At 39.7% G+C, this 15,035-nt stretch overlaps 1 protein-coding gene across 1 annotated transcript in view; it reads left to right on the top strand.

The window, feature by feature from the left end:
- NPAS3 (neuronal PAS domain protein 3) overlaps window positions 1-15,035 on the top strand; it is a 564,171-nt gene that overhangs the window by 512,961 nt on the left and 36,175 nt on the right. Inside the window, exon 6 of the mRNA XM_065403876.1 lies at window positions 9,757-9,950. Within this exon, the coding sequence (XP_065259948.1) occupies window positions 9,757-9,950 (194 nt within the window). The remainder of the gene's footprint in view (window positions 1-9,756; window positions 9,951-15,035) is intronic.

Raw genomic sequence — 15,035 nt, 5'->3', positions numbered from 1 at the left:
TCTGCTAAGACTGGCAGCCTGGAGCCACAAAGTGGTCGCTGCCATTTGAAGAGGGCCTATGGCCAGACTGGAGGCAAGTGCATGGATTCAGCTCATCTCATGGGGAGTCCTGGCAGGAATGTATAGCTACTCTCCCCAGGGAGGGCAGGTGTGCAGTCAATGGAACTTGTGCTATTCTGGGAAAAACAAGCAAGCATTAAAACAAAACAGTTTTTTGCTTCTGTGAGATCCTGCAGCCAGAGGCAGATTAAGATAAGATTGATTGGGCCCCTGGGCACAAAGAACCCTGCCACCTCCTGACCTCCACCACAGAGCCCCCCCCCCCCATAACCCTGCCTTCTGGCCTGGCCGAAAGTCAGGCCGTGGTAAGAGCTGCCCACTGAGGCTGGGCTGCTGTGGGGAGCCCTGGACCCTCCACCTGTCCTGGATGGCAGGGACACGGGCCGGGGGCTGCTCTCGGGCACCCCAGCTCTTCGCCCAGGGCAGGTGGAAGGTCCGGGGCTCCGCACAGCTGTCCAGGTGGCATAGAAATAAATAATTGAAAATAAATGGTTCAATGCACTAAAAATGTGGCTATCTTAAAGTTGTCATCTTGTCAATACATTGTTTGGTTTTGAATGAATAACCTTGCTGATACTTGTGGCAGTAGTTTTGGAGCCTGTAGCTTCAGGTGAGTGAGAATGGACAGCTGCAGCTGTCTGTACACATACTACAGCATTATGCCAGATAACTCTGCCTAAGTGCCAAATATTGTAATAGCTGAGACATGAGTTTTTTTATTAAAACAGTATTGTCTATTGGTAAAGGTTGGAGACTGGGAGTCAGGACTCTTGAGTTCTCTAACTTGCAGTGATACTTGATTCACTTTGTGCTTGACTGCAGGCAATTCACTTAACCTCTGTGTGTTTCACTTGACTATACCCATGTGTAAAACGGGAGGAAGGAGAGGGGTTGGAGGGTAGTGGGAGGGAGAGGGGCTCAGGGGGCCTGGGAAGGGGAAGAAGAGGGGCTTGGAGTGCGGGGGGCAGCTCTACACAGGAGGAATATGCTTAGTGCTTATGCTACCACAGCTCCTGCATCTGTCTGACCTGGCCAGCGGGCGGGGCCTCAAGGGGGAGGAGGAGGAGCAGGCAGCAGGACCCCGGGGGGAGGGAGAGGAGGAGCAGGAGGCAGAGCTGGAGTTACGGCTTGCAGGGACCCCCCAATTGGCTGGGGCTCTGGGGCATAGGCCCATATGGTAATCCGCCACTGCCTGCAGCAAACTGCATTAGCACAAGCAATAAAACCACAGTATTAATGGAGTTAGAACAGTGGTTTTCAAACTTTTCTATATCGTGACCCCATCTTAAAACAAAAAAATTTGAGACCTACCCTCCCAACTAGCCACAAAGCAAGAGTCTGCCTGCGACTCATCCTGAACCTTCCCATGACCCTTTTGGGGGTTGTACCCCACCCCTGGTTGAAAAACCATGAGTTAGAACATACACACATTATTTTAATTGAGGCAAATTTGGGGAATCCATTTCTTTCTTTACAGACAACAGCATGTTCTACCCTTTTTCTATGTGTGGGGAAAATACATTAATATAAAATATTTTTGTTTTATCTAGTCCTTGCTTGCTGTGCAGAGAATCACCTAAGGTAATGGTTTGGCTGCTAAGAACTACATCAAATAAAATCCTTTATTTCTCCCTCCCATGATAGGAATGCAGACAATACTTCTGAAGAATACTTATTATTGGTTATCTTTAGTGCAATAAGACTGCATTGCCAATGACATATCTGATCCTGGCCAACTTTTTTTTTAACCTTTTCACCATCTTTCAACTGCAGAAGGATGGAGCCAGCCATGTTTTTGAACCAGTCCAGTAAACCTTTGCATTGTAGCAGATAAAACAAGAGACCTTTTTGCAAGTTTAATTTCATATTAAAAGAACTGTCAGAATCTTGGTATGAGAAGCGGCTGGTGAGATTGTGTGCATGGGCAGAGTTGATGATTGCTTCATTAGAACTCTGCACACTTCAAGAACCAAATGCTTTCAAGTTTCTTTAAATGGTATTAGGGGAAAAAATATCCTCGAGGCATTATTTTTAAAGGGGACTTCAAACATTCCCTGAGAAAAAAAATACAACACATTTGAACGCCATGGGGTTCGCAGGGAAAAATCTTTCTCACCAAAGCCGTAAAACTGGAGCCATCTTTTGAGTTTGAGTTAAAATAAGTGTTGGCCACAAATCAAGGTTATTTTTTAGATGCAGACTAAGAAAGAATCAGAAGAGCTCCAGATTCCCAGCTTAGACCAGCAATATTTAGATTCTGCAATAGATAATTTAGATAGGAGTTAGTTACATTAGCTAATTTTTAAACTTAACCATGTTTCTTGTTATCCATGGAACTCCGCATACAAGTGAATTCTAAGCCTTGCTAGAAACACAAGAAAATCCTCGGTTCTTAATCTTTTGTATTGTACAAGCCTTATTTCTACAGTGAGAGTATGTAGTAACCTTATTTTAGAGTGTAGATTTAAAAACAGCTGTGTACCAAGTGGATGTGTAAGGGTAAATCTGCTCATCTTGAATCCTTCAGCAAATGGTCTGCTCTGGAGGTCATATCAAAGAGATTCTTCTTCCAGCTTAAACCTGTCTTTTCTAAATAGATCTCAACCTGAGCTCATTTAATACATTGATGTCTGGTTTTTTAGTCATTATACTTGCTGTATTACATATCAAAAGGACTCTTGAGAAATTCCCTAGACTTGATCATTCTAATTTCTTATGTATAACTACTCTATATTCACTCTGAGGATTGCTGTATTGTATGCTAAACCATGAATTGTAAAAATTGATCTCTTTGTATGTAGGTTTGTATTAAATTGAGATACTTTATATTTTTCCTGTTTGTTGCCACACTTGGGTTCCTGGTGTCAGTTTGTATTTGGCTGCTTGAGCATATTAAAGTTTTGCTAGTGCTTATGATGTTCTTGCCAAGAGCGCTCTTGCAGCAATCTGCACTAGAACAGTCTTTGTGCCAATTACTTCAAAAAATATTCTTTTTTAAAACCAATTTTTCATGGCTACTATTTCAGGTTGCAGTGTGGTGATTTCAATTTTAATTTTTTTCTTTTTCTTTTCTTTTTTTTTGTAATGTTGATCTTCTTGAAGTGCTTATTTGTAGGCTTTGGAATATGAAAAAGTACTGCACTGCTGACAGGCTGAGTTGTTATTAAGACATCTAAATAGGAAAAGGGTTCAGAGGTATTAAAAATAAAACCTGGCATGTCGCATTACTAACAGCACACACATATTCAAAGAATACTTTTTAATAGTGGAATGTTTGGTCTTCTATTTATGGTTTTGATCATGAAATTGAATAGTTTTATAATCCCAGCTGTAGTAGGCATGATTACAAAATGTTGTGATGTATGATCCCATGAAAAAATATGTATATTAGATTCCCATAGATAGTTTATGCTATATGGCTGATTTCTTTAATAGCAACACTATATCACTTTCTATTGAGACGAAACCAGGATGTTTTACAAGTCCAATTAATACAAAATCACACCAAAGGAAAGAGAACCTACATTGCTGTGACAATGAATTATAATGTATTTCACAATGAAAAGGATGAAGTCTATTCTTCACAAGAGGGTGGAGAACTGGACTATGTCAGGCAAAGGGAAAACCAGGTCTCTTGATCCTGCAACTGTTATTCACACAAATAGTCTCAGTGCAGGATTGGACCTCAGATCTAATTCTGAGATGCAAACAATAAACATAATAAGAATATATGTGTATAACAGTATACTATGCAGATAAACAATGAAAGCTAATATATTATCCTATAATAAAACAATGCAGATGCTGTTACGAAATAGAATGAAAAGTCAACATTAAAATAGGGCACCTTAATATTAATCTATTACTATATAAAATTTTGATGTCAAAATATATTATTATTAATTATTCTTAAACTACCTCTGCTCTGCTGTTCATTTCCCAGACCTTTATGACCTTTCCCATTTAAAAACAGCCCATTACTTTTACAATGGCAGCTTTAAGAATTGTTTCTTTATTACACTCTGGGCCCAATTCTTTACTCACATTGAGAAGGAGTAGCTTCTGGTATTCCCATTCATCCAAATATGACCACACAGAGGAAGGAACTTCTCAATGTGAAAGAGGAGGGCAGTGTCAGGCCCTTAATCATTTTATTCATAGGATTTTCAGCATTTTCCCCCATATATTTTATTATAATAAGCAACTGTGGTGTGCCTGGTTAAATTAATAATCAAAGGTGTTAAAGGGTGATTCTTTTATCCATTTTTCCACACGGGCAGTGTTTTATTGGGGTAAAAGCCTGGATTTCTTTTCTCTGTAGGTTAATTATTGATGTAAATTCTTCTTTATCACAATAAATTCATCTGCATTTCCTTTAGGAAAGTCTACAGGTCAAATTCTGGCTAAGGCAGGGGAAGTGGCATAAAAGCAGGCTTGTAGGCCAATTCCTCCTCTTCCTCCACTAGTAAAGTTCACCCTCTTGCAGTGGAACCTGTATGATTCCAGGGGAATTCATTGGGGGAATTCTTGTGTAGGGACCGGGGACATGTCCAGAGTAACCACTGCTGTTCAGATGCATTAATATGTCTCCTGTGTAGATGGGAAGTGCTGTATAATATCTCCAAGGATGAAGTAGTGGCCACCATGCCTTTAATTATCCCAGAGGGGTGTGTGAGTTACTGAAAGGAGAGGGAAGTAACTGTAGTGTCTCAGAAATCACTGTGTGATAAATGTTGACTTTTTAAACACAAAATACGCCCTGAGTCCAGATGTGTTAACAATTTCATTTTAAACCCATTTTCTGTTTTCCGAGTGAGTTTGGCAGGTGTATATGAAGGGATTGCAGCTACTAAAGAAGAATCTGAACTAAAAAATATGTATCTGTTAAGTATACTATATGTCCTACCTGAAATCGGACTTGTGCTTCAATGGGCCCTGAAGGCCACAACTTTTATGGTTGATAGATAAGGCTCACTCAGTATTCAGTGTGAATAACATTAATAGTGAGCTTGCTGCACCCAGTTGCTAAGCTAGTTGTATAGGTTCATGGACTACCTGCCTGTCCTGTCCCATTGTGTGTGTGTGTGTGTGTGTGTGTGTGTGTGTGTGTGTGTGTGTGACAGAGAGAGAGAGAGAGAAGAAATATTTATATATATATTAAGAAAAACACAAGACAGCTGGCCACAAATAGCAGGAAAGGGTGGAATGATCTTTAGGTTTCTGGTTCTGTGAGCTTTCTTTTCCCAGTCTCAGGACAAACAGTCGTATCAGTTACAAAGGCACTGTAGTCCTCTGTGTCCATTCAGGTCAGGAAAGGGCTTTACTACTTATATAAAATGTTTAGTAAATAGTTATGTGATTATTTAAAAATAAGTGTTAATTTTTAAAAAAAGAATAAAGAGACGTTTAATTATAATTTTGTAAAAATATTCTATGGTTTACTTCAGTGGCTCAAAATAAGTGTTCATGGTTTGAAAGAATTCCATGTTGCTGGCCTACAAAAGATAGAGTATCACTATTTGAATGAGCAAAATATCAGCACTTGTGCACACACTAATTAACTGTGTGTTAATTGGATAAATGCATGTGTTGGTTGACTGGTGAGACACCGAAGTAGCCATGTGCATGTGCATTTAGCCGTTTTATATACACAGCTACCTATCTTTGCACACAAATAGGGGTGCACAATAGCTCTGCACATTTTTCATACATGATCCTCATGAGAAAATTTGGTTCTAAATGATCACATGAACACCCAGAAGTTAACACCCCGTTAAGACAAATAGCCTGAGTTAACACTTCTGTCAATGGGCTGGTTTAAATCTGATGGCAAACCAGGACAGTGATTTACATATGGACCAAAAGACATAGTTTGTAACTTACTCCTTACATCACATATATGTGAAAAATAATAGACATAATATTTAAAGATGTCTTTTGATAAAGAAAATCTTTCCATCTCTAGAGGTGAGATTTAGCTCTAAAGTACGATGAGCAAGTTCCAGATGTATTTTTCAATTACTGGGCTTTCCTTTCCTTAAGTATTGACAGAGGGAAGGTTTTATCAAGGTCTTTGTGATGTGCTTGTTTATAATGAGTAGACATTAGTAGAGCACATCTAAGTGCTTATTGCTAACAGATGACTAAGAGGAGCATATGGCAGGGAAAAGAAATATATATTTGTCCAAGCATACTCATCATCAATTGTGTTTACATGTAGTTACAACATCTTGCACATCCATTTTTGTATCGGAGAAAAAAAACAAAAGCGAAACAATATTTTTTTTAAATATGTGAGTGTCAGGTAGAGTTAATTTAGAATACTTTTTAACAAGAGAATTACATTTTTCAATGCAGAAGATTTTAATAGGTTTTTTTTTTTTTTACTGCTTCATCTTGACGCCTTTACAACATTATACTTCTTATACTCACTATACATTAACAGTCCTACTGTTATGAAATGTTTTTTGGTTCACACACCTGTGCCTTTAAGTAGAAGTTTAATAGGACTGGATGACACCATGAGCAATAATAGAGGTGGGATGAGTTTATGCACTAACCTGTGTTTAAGGTCAAATGCAGATCAGGTCACAAGCGAGGCTCTGTTTGGCAGGCTTATAGGCCCCTCAGATCAGAATCACCAAACAGTGTGCAGCATCTTCTAACAGTCTCTGATCAAAACAGATTCTGGACTAGAGACCTGATCCAATTACCACTGACTGTTAATGGGAGTCTTACCATTAACTTCAGTGCACCCCATTCACTTGGGAGGTGCACCAACAGAGTTTTGGGGGAAGCTGCACAGTGGTTAATGTAAATAAGTTTTGTTAGGCTAGGTTTACACTGCAATCAGAAATGTGATTTGCAGCATGGGTCAGCATACCTGCATGGCTAAGATAGCAGTAAAGATGCAGCAGTACGGGTTGCACAAGCCTGTCTGGGGACGTACAAAACAGTTTATATTTCCACTTAATGTTCATTAAAGTTATAGTACTTTGTATAGGACGTTATGATCTGCTGCTATGGGATTGATTGGACATGAGGGAGGTAATTAACCCAAAAAATTCTACCAGTTCTAATGCTAGTTCCGTTGAATCAGTGTTAAAAATGGTGACAGGCACAATATAGATAAGGCCCTGACAGCTAAAACTAGTATTACGGCCAATTAGATTTGTTACAGAATGGGTTTGACTAAAGTGGAGATAGAAGATGTTTCAGCCATGAGAACTTTGCTTGAACTAGAGTTCCCACCTCTTTTAATACTGATTCAATTGATTCTATGATTCTATGAACACGTGTCAGAACTGACGGGAATTTGTTGCAGATTTTCCCAGTGCAACAGCCAAAATTCAAAATCAGACCTGACCTCCCCCAAAATTTGAAGCTGTTTCTTATACTCATGCTGAGGACATGGTTCAATCCATGAGTTAGGGACCAGCTGCATGGCTTGAATCCAATTACAAACTTTCCCAAAGTTCAGCAGTGCTTGAGTATAGCGGAGTTAGCTTTGCCAATCTCTAGTGATGGTGATACAAACTCAGAGCTGCAGTTTCACTGAAAGACCAAGGAAAAACTGGATACCAATTTAATAAGCACTTGTTGAAAAACAAATATTTTTGACATTTAGCAATGAATGACATGGAGTATTCCAAAAATAGTTGTGGGAAATAAAAAATGAATCTTAAGTAAGATGTATCTCAAAGTTCCCCCCAAGTGCTAATGCCAACTTCAAACATTTTAGCATAGGCATTTCTAAAAAAAAAAAAAAAAAAAAATGCATTTAGCCTAGTACATTGAGCATAGGATTATTTTTTACGTTGTTTCTGATTTCATTAAAAAGCAACATTTTTCCCAAGCATTTACAGATTTGTGTTTCTGCAGTAAGCTGAAGTTGCATGATAAAGTGAGAGAGATAATGGTAAATAAGCATATGTGTAAGCCTAGCTAGAAGGAGCAAAGTATGCTATTTGTATCCCTCCTGTGAAGTAAATCCTGTTTCTTTTAGCTATTTCTTCATTAGTTAATAAGGTCTTGCAAAAACTGTGTGTTTGAAATGGTATTTTTGCATCCTTGCCTCTAGGAATGTCTTCAAATATTCACCAAATAGTTTGCCCTCTGAAGGTGCATTAAGTATGAATTTAGGTAATAATTACCTCAGATGTGGATGATCATAAATCTACAACTGAAATGGACAAAACCACAAGATAATCATCCTCCCCATTCAGAACTACCTCACTGACTGTGGTCACAAATGTAAAATATTGGATAAAAGAGAGATTTTTAAAGATTGTGAATAAAAAAAACCTTCAAGCTTTAATTCATTGATCTATTAGCTTTAATGAAATTTAATTTTGGGTGCACTACATGGTTTAAGAGATTGCCAGTGGAACACAGAGTCTTTTACCACTCACTCACCACTAACAATAGCTCTCCTATCAGTAGTGACCAAACGCTGCAGACTGTTATCTTATCTTTGTGAAATGAGTTTCGGTTCCCAGTGGATATGTATCCACACCATCACAGTTGGCACATGTTGGCATCTTTGTTGGCACTCTCAGTAGAGATGCTGAGGGCTGAATGCACCATGGAGTCTGAACTCTCTGTCCTCGAGGCCTTCTTTCCAGGCTGATATTGAGATGCTGTTAGGGTAAAAGGTGTGGACAGTTTGCACTGCCACTGCCCATGATGTCCCTGTTGTGCGAATATAGGCCTGCAGTCTCCCGAGCTGCCAATCTGATACCTGTCACAAGTACTATTCATTTTAATTTTTTTTCAAAGCACATCATTTTATTTGTCCACAGTAAGGCTTCTGAGGCAGTTGAGTCAGAAATTATAGGTCAGTCCTTTCCCATAGTTTCATAATCATTCAGCTTCAGCAAGCAGCATTGAGTTGCAATCTCAAATGGAGCAGCTGGATCTCCTGGGTATATTTTGCTTAGTGTTCATCGTGTAAATAGGGGAAAGAAAACCTCTGCCTCTCATTCAGCTCCAAAAGTTCTCAGCACATGCACAGTGCATTAAGCTAAATCACTGTTTGACTAGTAACTCTGCAGCTGTAAAATGCTTGGTGTCTGCGCAGAGAACCCATTCAAAGCGCCTCTGTTGAACCCATTGATCACTTGCAGGCTCATGCTTCTTGTATTGCCAACCACAAAGTAGTAATTCAAGGATGTAAGTAGTGTCTCTAAGATGTAGATGACTGGCAATTCAATTAAATGGGTCCTGGAAAAGTTTCAAAACTGCTGCTCCTTTTGTCTCACATTTTAATCTCCAAATGTTTTAAAATTAGTCTTCCCTTCCTACCCTCATTACTTCAGTTTTATATCTCTTACTTCATTCCCTTGATTTTCTAATTTGTCCTTTCTTTCTTTCTTTCTTTCTTTCTTTCTTTCTTTCTTTCTTTCTTTCTTTCTTTCTTTGAAAAAAAAAATCAATAACACAGAAGTTCTGAGTTTTAGATTTGATAAATTGAAACATTTGGCTATTATGTACTTTTCTTCTTTCTTGCCATGAGGACATTTAGGACATGTTGACAGCCAATATTAATAAGCTTAACACTGATCCTGGCAGTTACTAAATATAATTTTTGATGGAGTTAAGTGCTCTCTAGAATAACAATGTTGTCCTTTAAAAAAGATGATGTCACATTTGCATCATGAATTCACTGGGGTTTCTTTTATTCTTTTTATTTTGCAGGTGATCCATATAACAGGCCGGTTACGACTGAGAGTGTCACTGTCCCACGGGCGGACAGTCCCTAGCCAAATCATGGGGCTTGTAGTTGTGGCTCATGCTTTGCCACCTCCTACAATCAATGAAGTCAGAATCGACTGCCACATGTTTGTTACTCGCGTAAATATGGACCTCAATATCATTTACTGTGAAAATAGGTACAGCATTTCAGCTCTCGTTTTTCAGTGTTGCATGTGTACTCTGTATTCCATGGCTTGGTAAACAGTGGAGATCAGACTCCTGGTGCCATATGAGAGCACTAAATTCACTGTCGTCGTTATTAATTATTAAAATTAGAGGAGTGTGAAGGAGATTTTTTAACATTAACATGACAAGGTTCATGATGTCTTTATATTTGGAAATGAAAAAAAAAAGGAAACATACTATTTGAAGTTTAATTCCCCTACATTCCTGAAATACTTTGCAGAAGATGCAGTCTCATTTGAAATTCTATCTCTGCTTATTGGAATGGAGGACTTGGTTGCTAGGAGGGGTCAGATGGAGCAGGTGTCAGGTTGGGGGACAATGTCATTGGAAGCAGGAGATGGGGGGATTGTACAATGAGATTAGATGGTGACTTGCATTGCAGAGGGAGAAAGGAGTGGAGTGGAAACCGGTATTGGGTGACAGGTTGAATGAGGGTTTGATGGGGTGGAGACAGATACTTTAGAGAAGTGGAGGAAGGAGCATTGGGGTTCAAAGTGGATCAGGTGCAGTGGGCACCTGGAAATAGGGTCCAGAATAAGGGGAGGAATGGACAGAAGAGCTGAGGAGAAGTTGGCTAGAAGGCAGGGAATAAGAAACTCATAGGCTGGGGATGGAAGGAGCCTAAAGTGTAGAAGAAAAGTTGGGAACAAGCAGAAGAGCTTGCCAAGGACCCATTGACAGGAGGAGCTACCATCAAGAATTGAATTGCCAACAGGATTAATGCAACCCTTTGATGTGATAGCATAATTAGAAGGTTACAATTCTCTAACATAGACTCCAATTCAGGAATTATCTCTATTCTGGACAGCATTTAAGCACATAATTAAGTGCTCTTCTGAAAAGGGATAGACATAAGCATGTGCTTAAGTGCTTTGCTGAATCAGAGCCTTAGGCCTTTTAAAATAAATGTGCAGTTTCAGTTAAGAAATTATCTTATACTATCATGTTCTAAATTATATTTGTAATAATAATAGTACTTTGCAACTAGAAAGCATATTTCATCCAGGCTCTCAAAGCACTTTACAAGGATGGGAGATATTATCTTAATTTTTTAACACTGAGCCACAGAAAGCAATTTGCTCAAGGTTACATAGAGAGTTAATGGCAAAATTAGGGTTAGAATGCTGGCTTCCTGCCTGCAAGTACACTGCACTAACTTCTAGATTATGTAGTGTAATCTAGCAGTTAGCACAGATAGTTTAGGGGATTAGGAGTAGTATACAGATGGAACCTTTTGCCATAGTCATTGGCTTGAATCTGACCTATCTTGATAGTGATGGAAAGTCATTACCATCTGACAGCTCTCCAGTGGCCTCTGTGAAATGAGTTGCTGGTATCAGTCCAGTTCCTAATGAATAGGTCTCCTCTTCACAAAATCACCCCCCAGTTATTGGTACCTTTGTTGGCAGCCTCAACAAAGGAGCCAAGAATTGAATGGATGTGGAAAATGAACTACCCTTTCAGGTCAGGTCTGAGATGAATTGGTTGGGCAGTGTTTGGAAGATTTAATCTTCCTCTGCTGTCAATCTAGCATTTTGTATGAGTACTAAATTGTTTTTAAAAAATTAAACAATTTTTTAAAAAACTTTCCAGTTTCGCTGTATCATCATATAGCAGTAAGGCCTTAAGCTTCCTGTGAGAGGAACCTGTGAAAAACCTAAGATAGATAACAAATAGTCCAGGCACTGAGCACTGATTGAGGATTGGTGACCACCTGGGAAAAGCTGATAGCTAAAGGTGTAGTGGAGCCATTAAACTTAGCTGGTCATTATTCCCCAGGAAGTGCCTTGTGCTGAGGATGTTATTGCTATTATAAGGTGAACAGAGAGAGAACTTTATCAAGTAACTTTTTTTCTATTTGCTGATGGTGTTTATTTTGAATGCTAGGACATAGCATTTATGCGGTGTCACTGAAATTAATGATGAGGCATCTGCACTTTGTTCCTCTTCACGGGACAGCAGAGAACGAGGTCCACTAGGTTAGCAGAAGCGTCACTGATGGAACTGTGGGGAAAATGTTGGTAGCTTACTTGCATAGCAGAAGTTCCACTGGTGGACAGTAGGGATAGTGGTACCACAGCCAATGCCATATGGAAAGTGGATGTTGCCTGCAGGGACAGCAGGAAGTGGAAACACCATTGCTAGATATTGGGAGGCCAGTAGCAACCTGTCTAGTCAGGAGGCTAGCCATTCATTGAGGCAACCCGCTGAGGCATCAGGAAGCAGGAAGTCCTCTTCTGGGGCTAAAGAAAGGGGCAGTGACAGCACCACCAGTGGGGCTACAGAAAACAGAAGCACTCCTTCCTGAATATGTGGAGTAGGCTGCTGGTGCCCCACTGGTGGTGTCATGGGGGAAGCAGGAGCAGAACAGCTGTGGCTATAGAAAAAAATTGGCAGCATGCTTGGGGGTAGCAATAAGCACTATTTGAATAGCTTCATGGAGGTTAGTGACAGCTGGCTGGGGAGTGTGAAGTGGAAGTGCCCTTACTTAAGCTGAATTGGATGTTCACAGTAGATCACTGGATCAGAAGAGGTGAGAAGCACTACTCCTGCTTTTGCAGGGATTCTTTTGTGAGCCTGCTTTGAGAAGCAGGAAGCAGGCATGACTTTACTCAAGTCTTGGTTTGTGGCCTATTCCTCTCTTCTTAGTGAAAAGATTTGAATGAAGATCCCTGATCCACAGCAGAACCAGGTGCATAGTTATTTCCCCCCCATTATGAAACAAGATCAATTAACTAATATATTGGGCATTTTTAAAGCATTTACATTTTATTCTGTAGCTAGTTAGCTGGCTTTGCAACATGATTTCATTTATTTTTAGGATTACTTTTAAATCTTCACAACGACATAACCAAAAAATAGGGAGACCTATTTTAAAACTTTGGTGTCTAAGATGAGATACCTAAATCTACAGTTAGGCACCAAATAAGTGGGCACGATTTTCAGAGGTGCTGAGCATCCACTTCTCCTCTTGACTTAAATGTTCTTGTTCCTATTCTAAAAGTGTGTTGCCATACAGGTGACATTACCTCCGTTATAGAGTTTATGCCCCAAAAGAATATTTGCCATACACACAAGACTAAGCCAAACTCATACTGTACATGAGTGTGTTTGTGTGGTGGTTTGGGTGGAGGTGTCTCACTTCTGGGTCCTGTAAAAGCCATACTCAAAAGGTCTTGCAAAAGTCATATTATGGGGAATTAATTTGCAGGTTGTCAAGTATCAGAGGGGTAGCCATGTTAGTCTGGATCTGTAAAAAGCAACAAAGAGTCCTGTGGCACCTTACAGACTAACAGACGTATTGTAGCATAAGTTTTCGTGGTTGAATGCGTCTGACGAAGTGGGTATTCACCCACGAAAGCTTATGCTCCAATACATCTGTTAGTCTATGAGGTGCCACAGGACTCTTTGTTGCAATTTGCAGGTTGTTTCCCTATTTAGATTTGCATTATTTATTGGTGAAATAAGAATATAAACCTATGAAAATTCAGAAGCTTTGGTCAAAATTTTCAAACTTGGATGACATCTAAATCTATATTTAGGCACCTAAATAAAAGTGGCCTAATTCTTAGGTACTGAGTGACATCCAGCTCCTATTTACTTCAGTATGAGTTGTGGATGCTTAGCCTGTATGAAAATCAGATCACTTTTATTTAGGTGCCTAAATATAGATTTAGATGTCTAATTTAGGCAACCAAGTAGAACATCATGGCCATTGCTTTTACTTTCTTAAGGGTCAAATGCTGGGGGGGAAATCAAAGCTTGTGTAAAGAGTTTACTTCTGGAGAGCAAACATCAAGGGCTGAATCTTCATCCTGAACTGGTCAGGATGCCTGCACAACCACAGCTACTAACACAATGGTCACAGTGAGAAGTAGCATAAGAACATAAGAACGGCCAAACTGGGTCAGACCAAAGGTCCATCAAGCCCAGAATCCTGTCCTCTGACAGTGGCCAATGGCAGGTGCCCCAAAGGGAATGAACAGACAGGTTATCATCAAGTGATCCATGGCCTGTCACCCAATCCCAGCTTCTGGCAAACAGAGGCTAGGGACACCATTCCTGCCCATCCTGGATAATAGCCATTGATGGACCTATCTTCCATGTATCTATCTAGCTCCCTTTTGAACCCCATTATAGTATTGGCCTTCACAACACCCTCTGGCAAGGAGTTCCAGAGGTTGACAGTGCATTGCATGAAAAAATACTTTCTTGTGTTTGTTTTAAACTTGCTACCTATTAATTTCATTTGGTGGCCCCTTGTTCTTGTATTATGAGAAGGAGTAAATAACACTTCCTTATTTACTTTCTCTATACCACTCATGATTTTATAGACCTCTATCATATCCCCCCTTAGTCGCCTCTTTTCCAAGCTGAAAAGTCCCAGTGCACACACATGGCATGATACTCCCCTAGTGTGGGGTTTTTTCTCTATGTATCTGCATGTTTCACCGATCTACCAACATTCCCTAAGGATCTGCAGAAATAGTTTCCTGTATGGAGCCTCCTTTACTAGGACTCAAGCCTACTTAATAACGAGCATTCTGGATCTAAGCCAGCAAAGCACTTAAGCATTGAATGCTGTGGGACTCTCCATGAGCTTAAAGTTAAGCATAAACTTACAGGGTTTATGGGATCAGGGCAAGTGTCCTCAGCACTCGGTAGAATCAAGCCCCTACTTCTCAGTCAGCTGCTATTTTTAGCTGTCAAGAAACAGACTGCCCATAGGGGTTGGAGTGCCATGGGATTTGGCCCTAAATTAATAAATTAAGCAACATAATATAAAGTTATTTTTCAGTGGTTTAGTAATGCAACAATATTTATATCCCAGCTTTGATTTGTGTATGATTTCCATAACAAAATCATTCTCATTCATGTAATCACAAAATTGATTTACTTTGATGTCCTATCTCTTAGTTCTCATTTTGGTGGCCTTGATGGACACACGACATCACTCTTATCTTGTGCATTGATTTTTTTCTTTTTAGTTAAAAATACAAACCCTCTTTCCTTCTTACATCTGGACTAAATAGCTT

Source organism: Emys orbicularis, chromosome 4 (genome assembly GCF_028017835.1).
Source record: "Emys orbicularis isolate rEmyOrb1 chromosome 4, rEmyOrb1.hap1, whole genome shotgun sequence".
NCBI lineage: Eukaryota > Metazoa > Chordata > Testudines > Emydidae > Emys > Emys orbicularis.
Note: the sequence above shows the minus strand (reverse complement) of the source record. Positions and strands in the feature narration are given on the sequence as shown.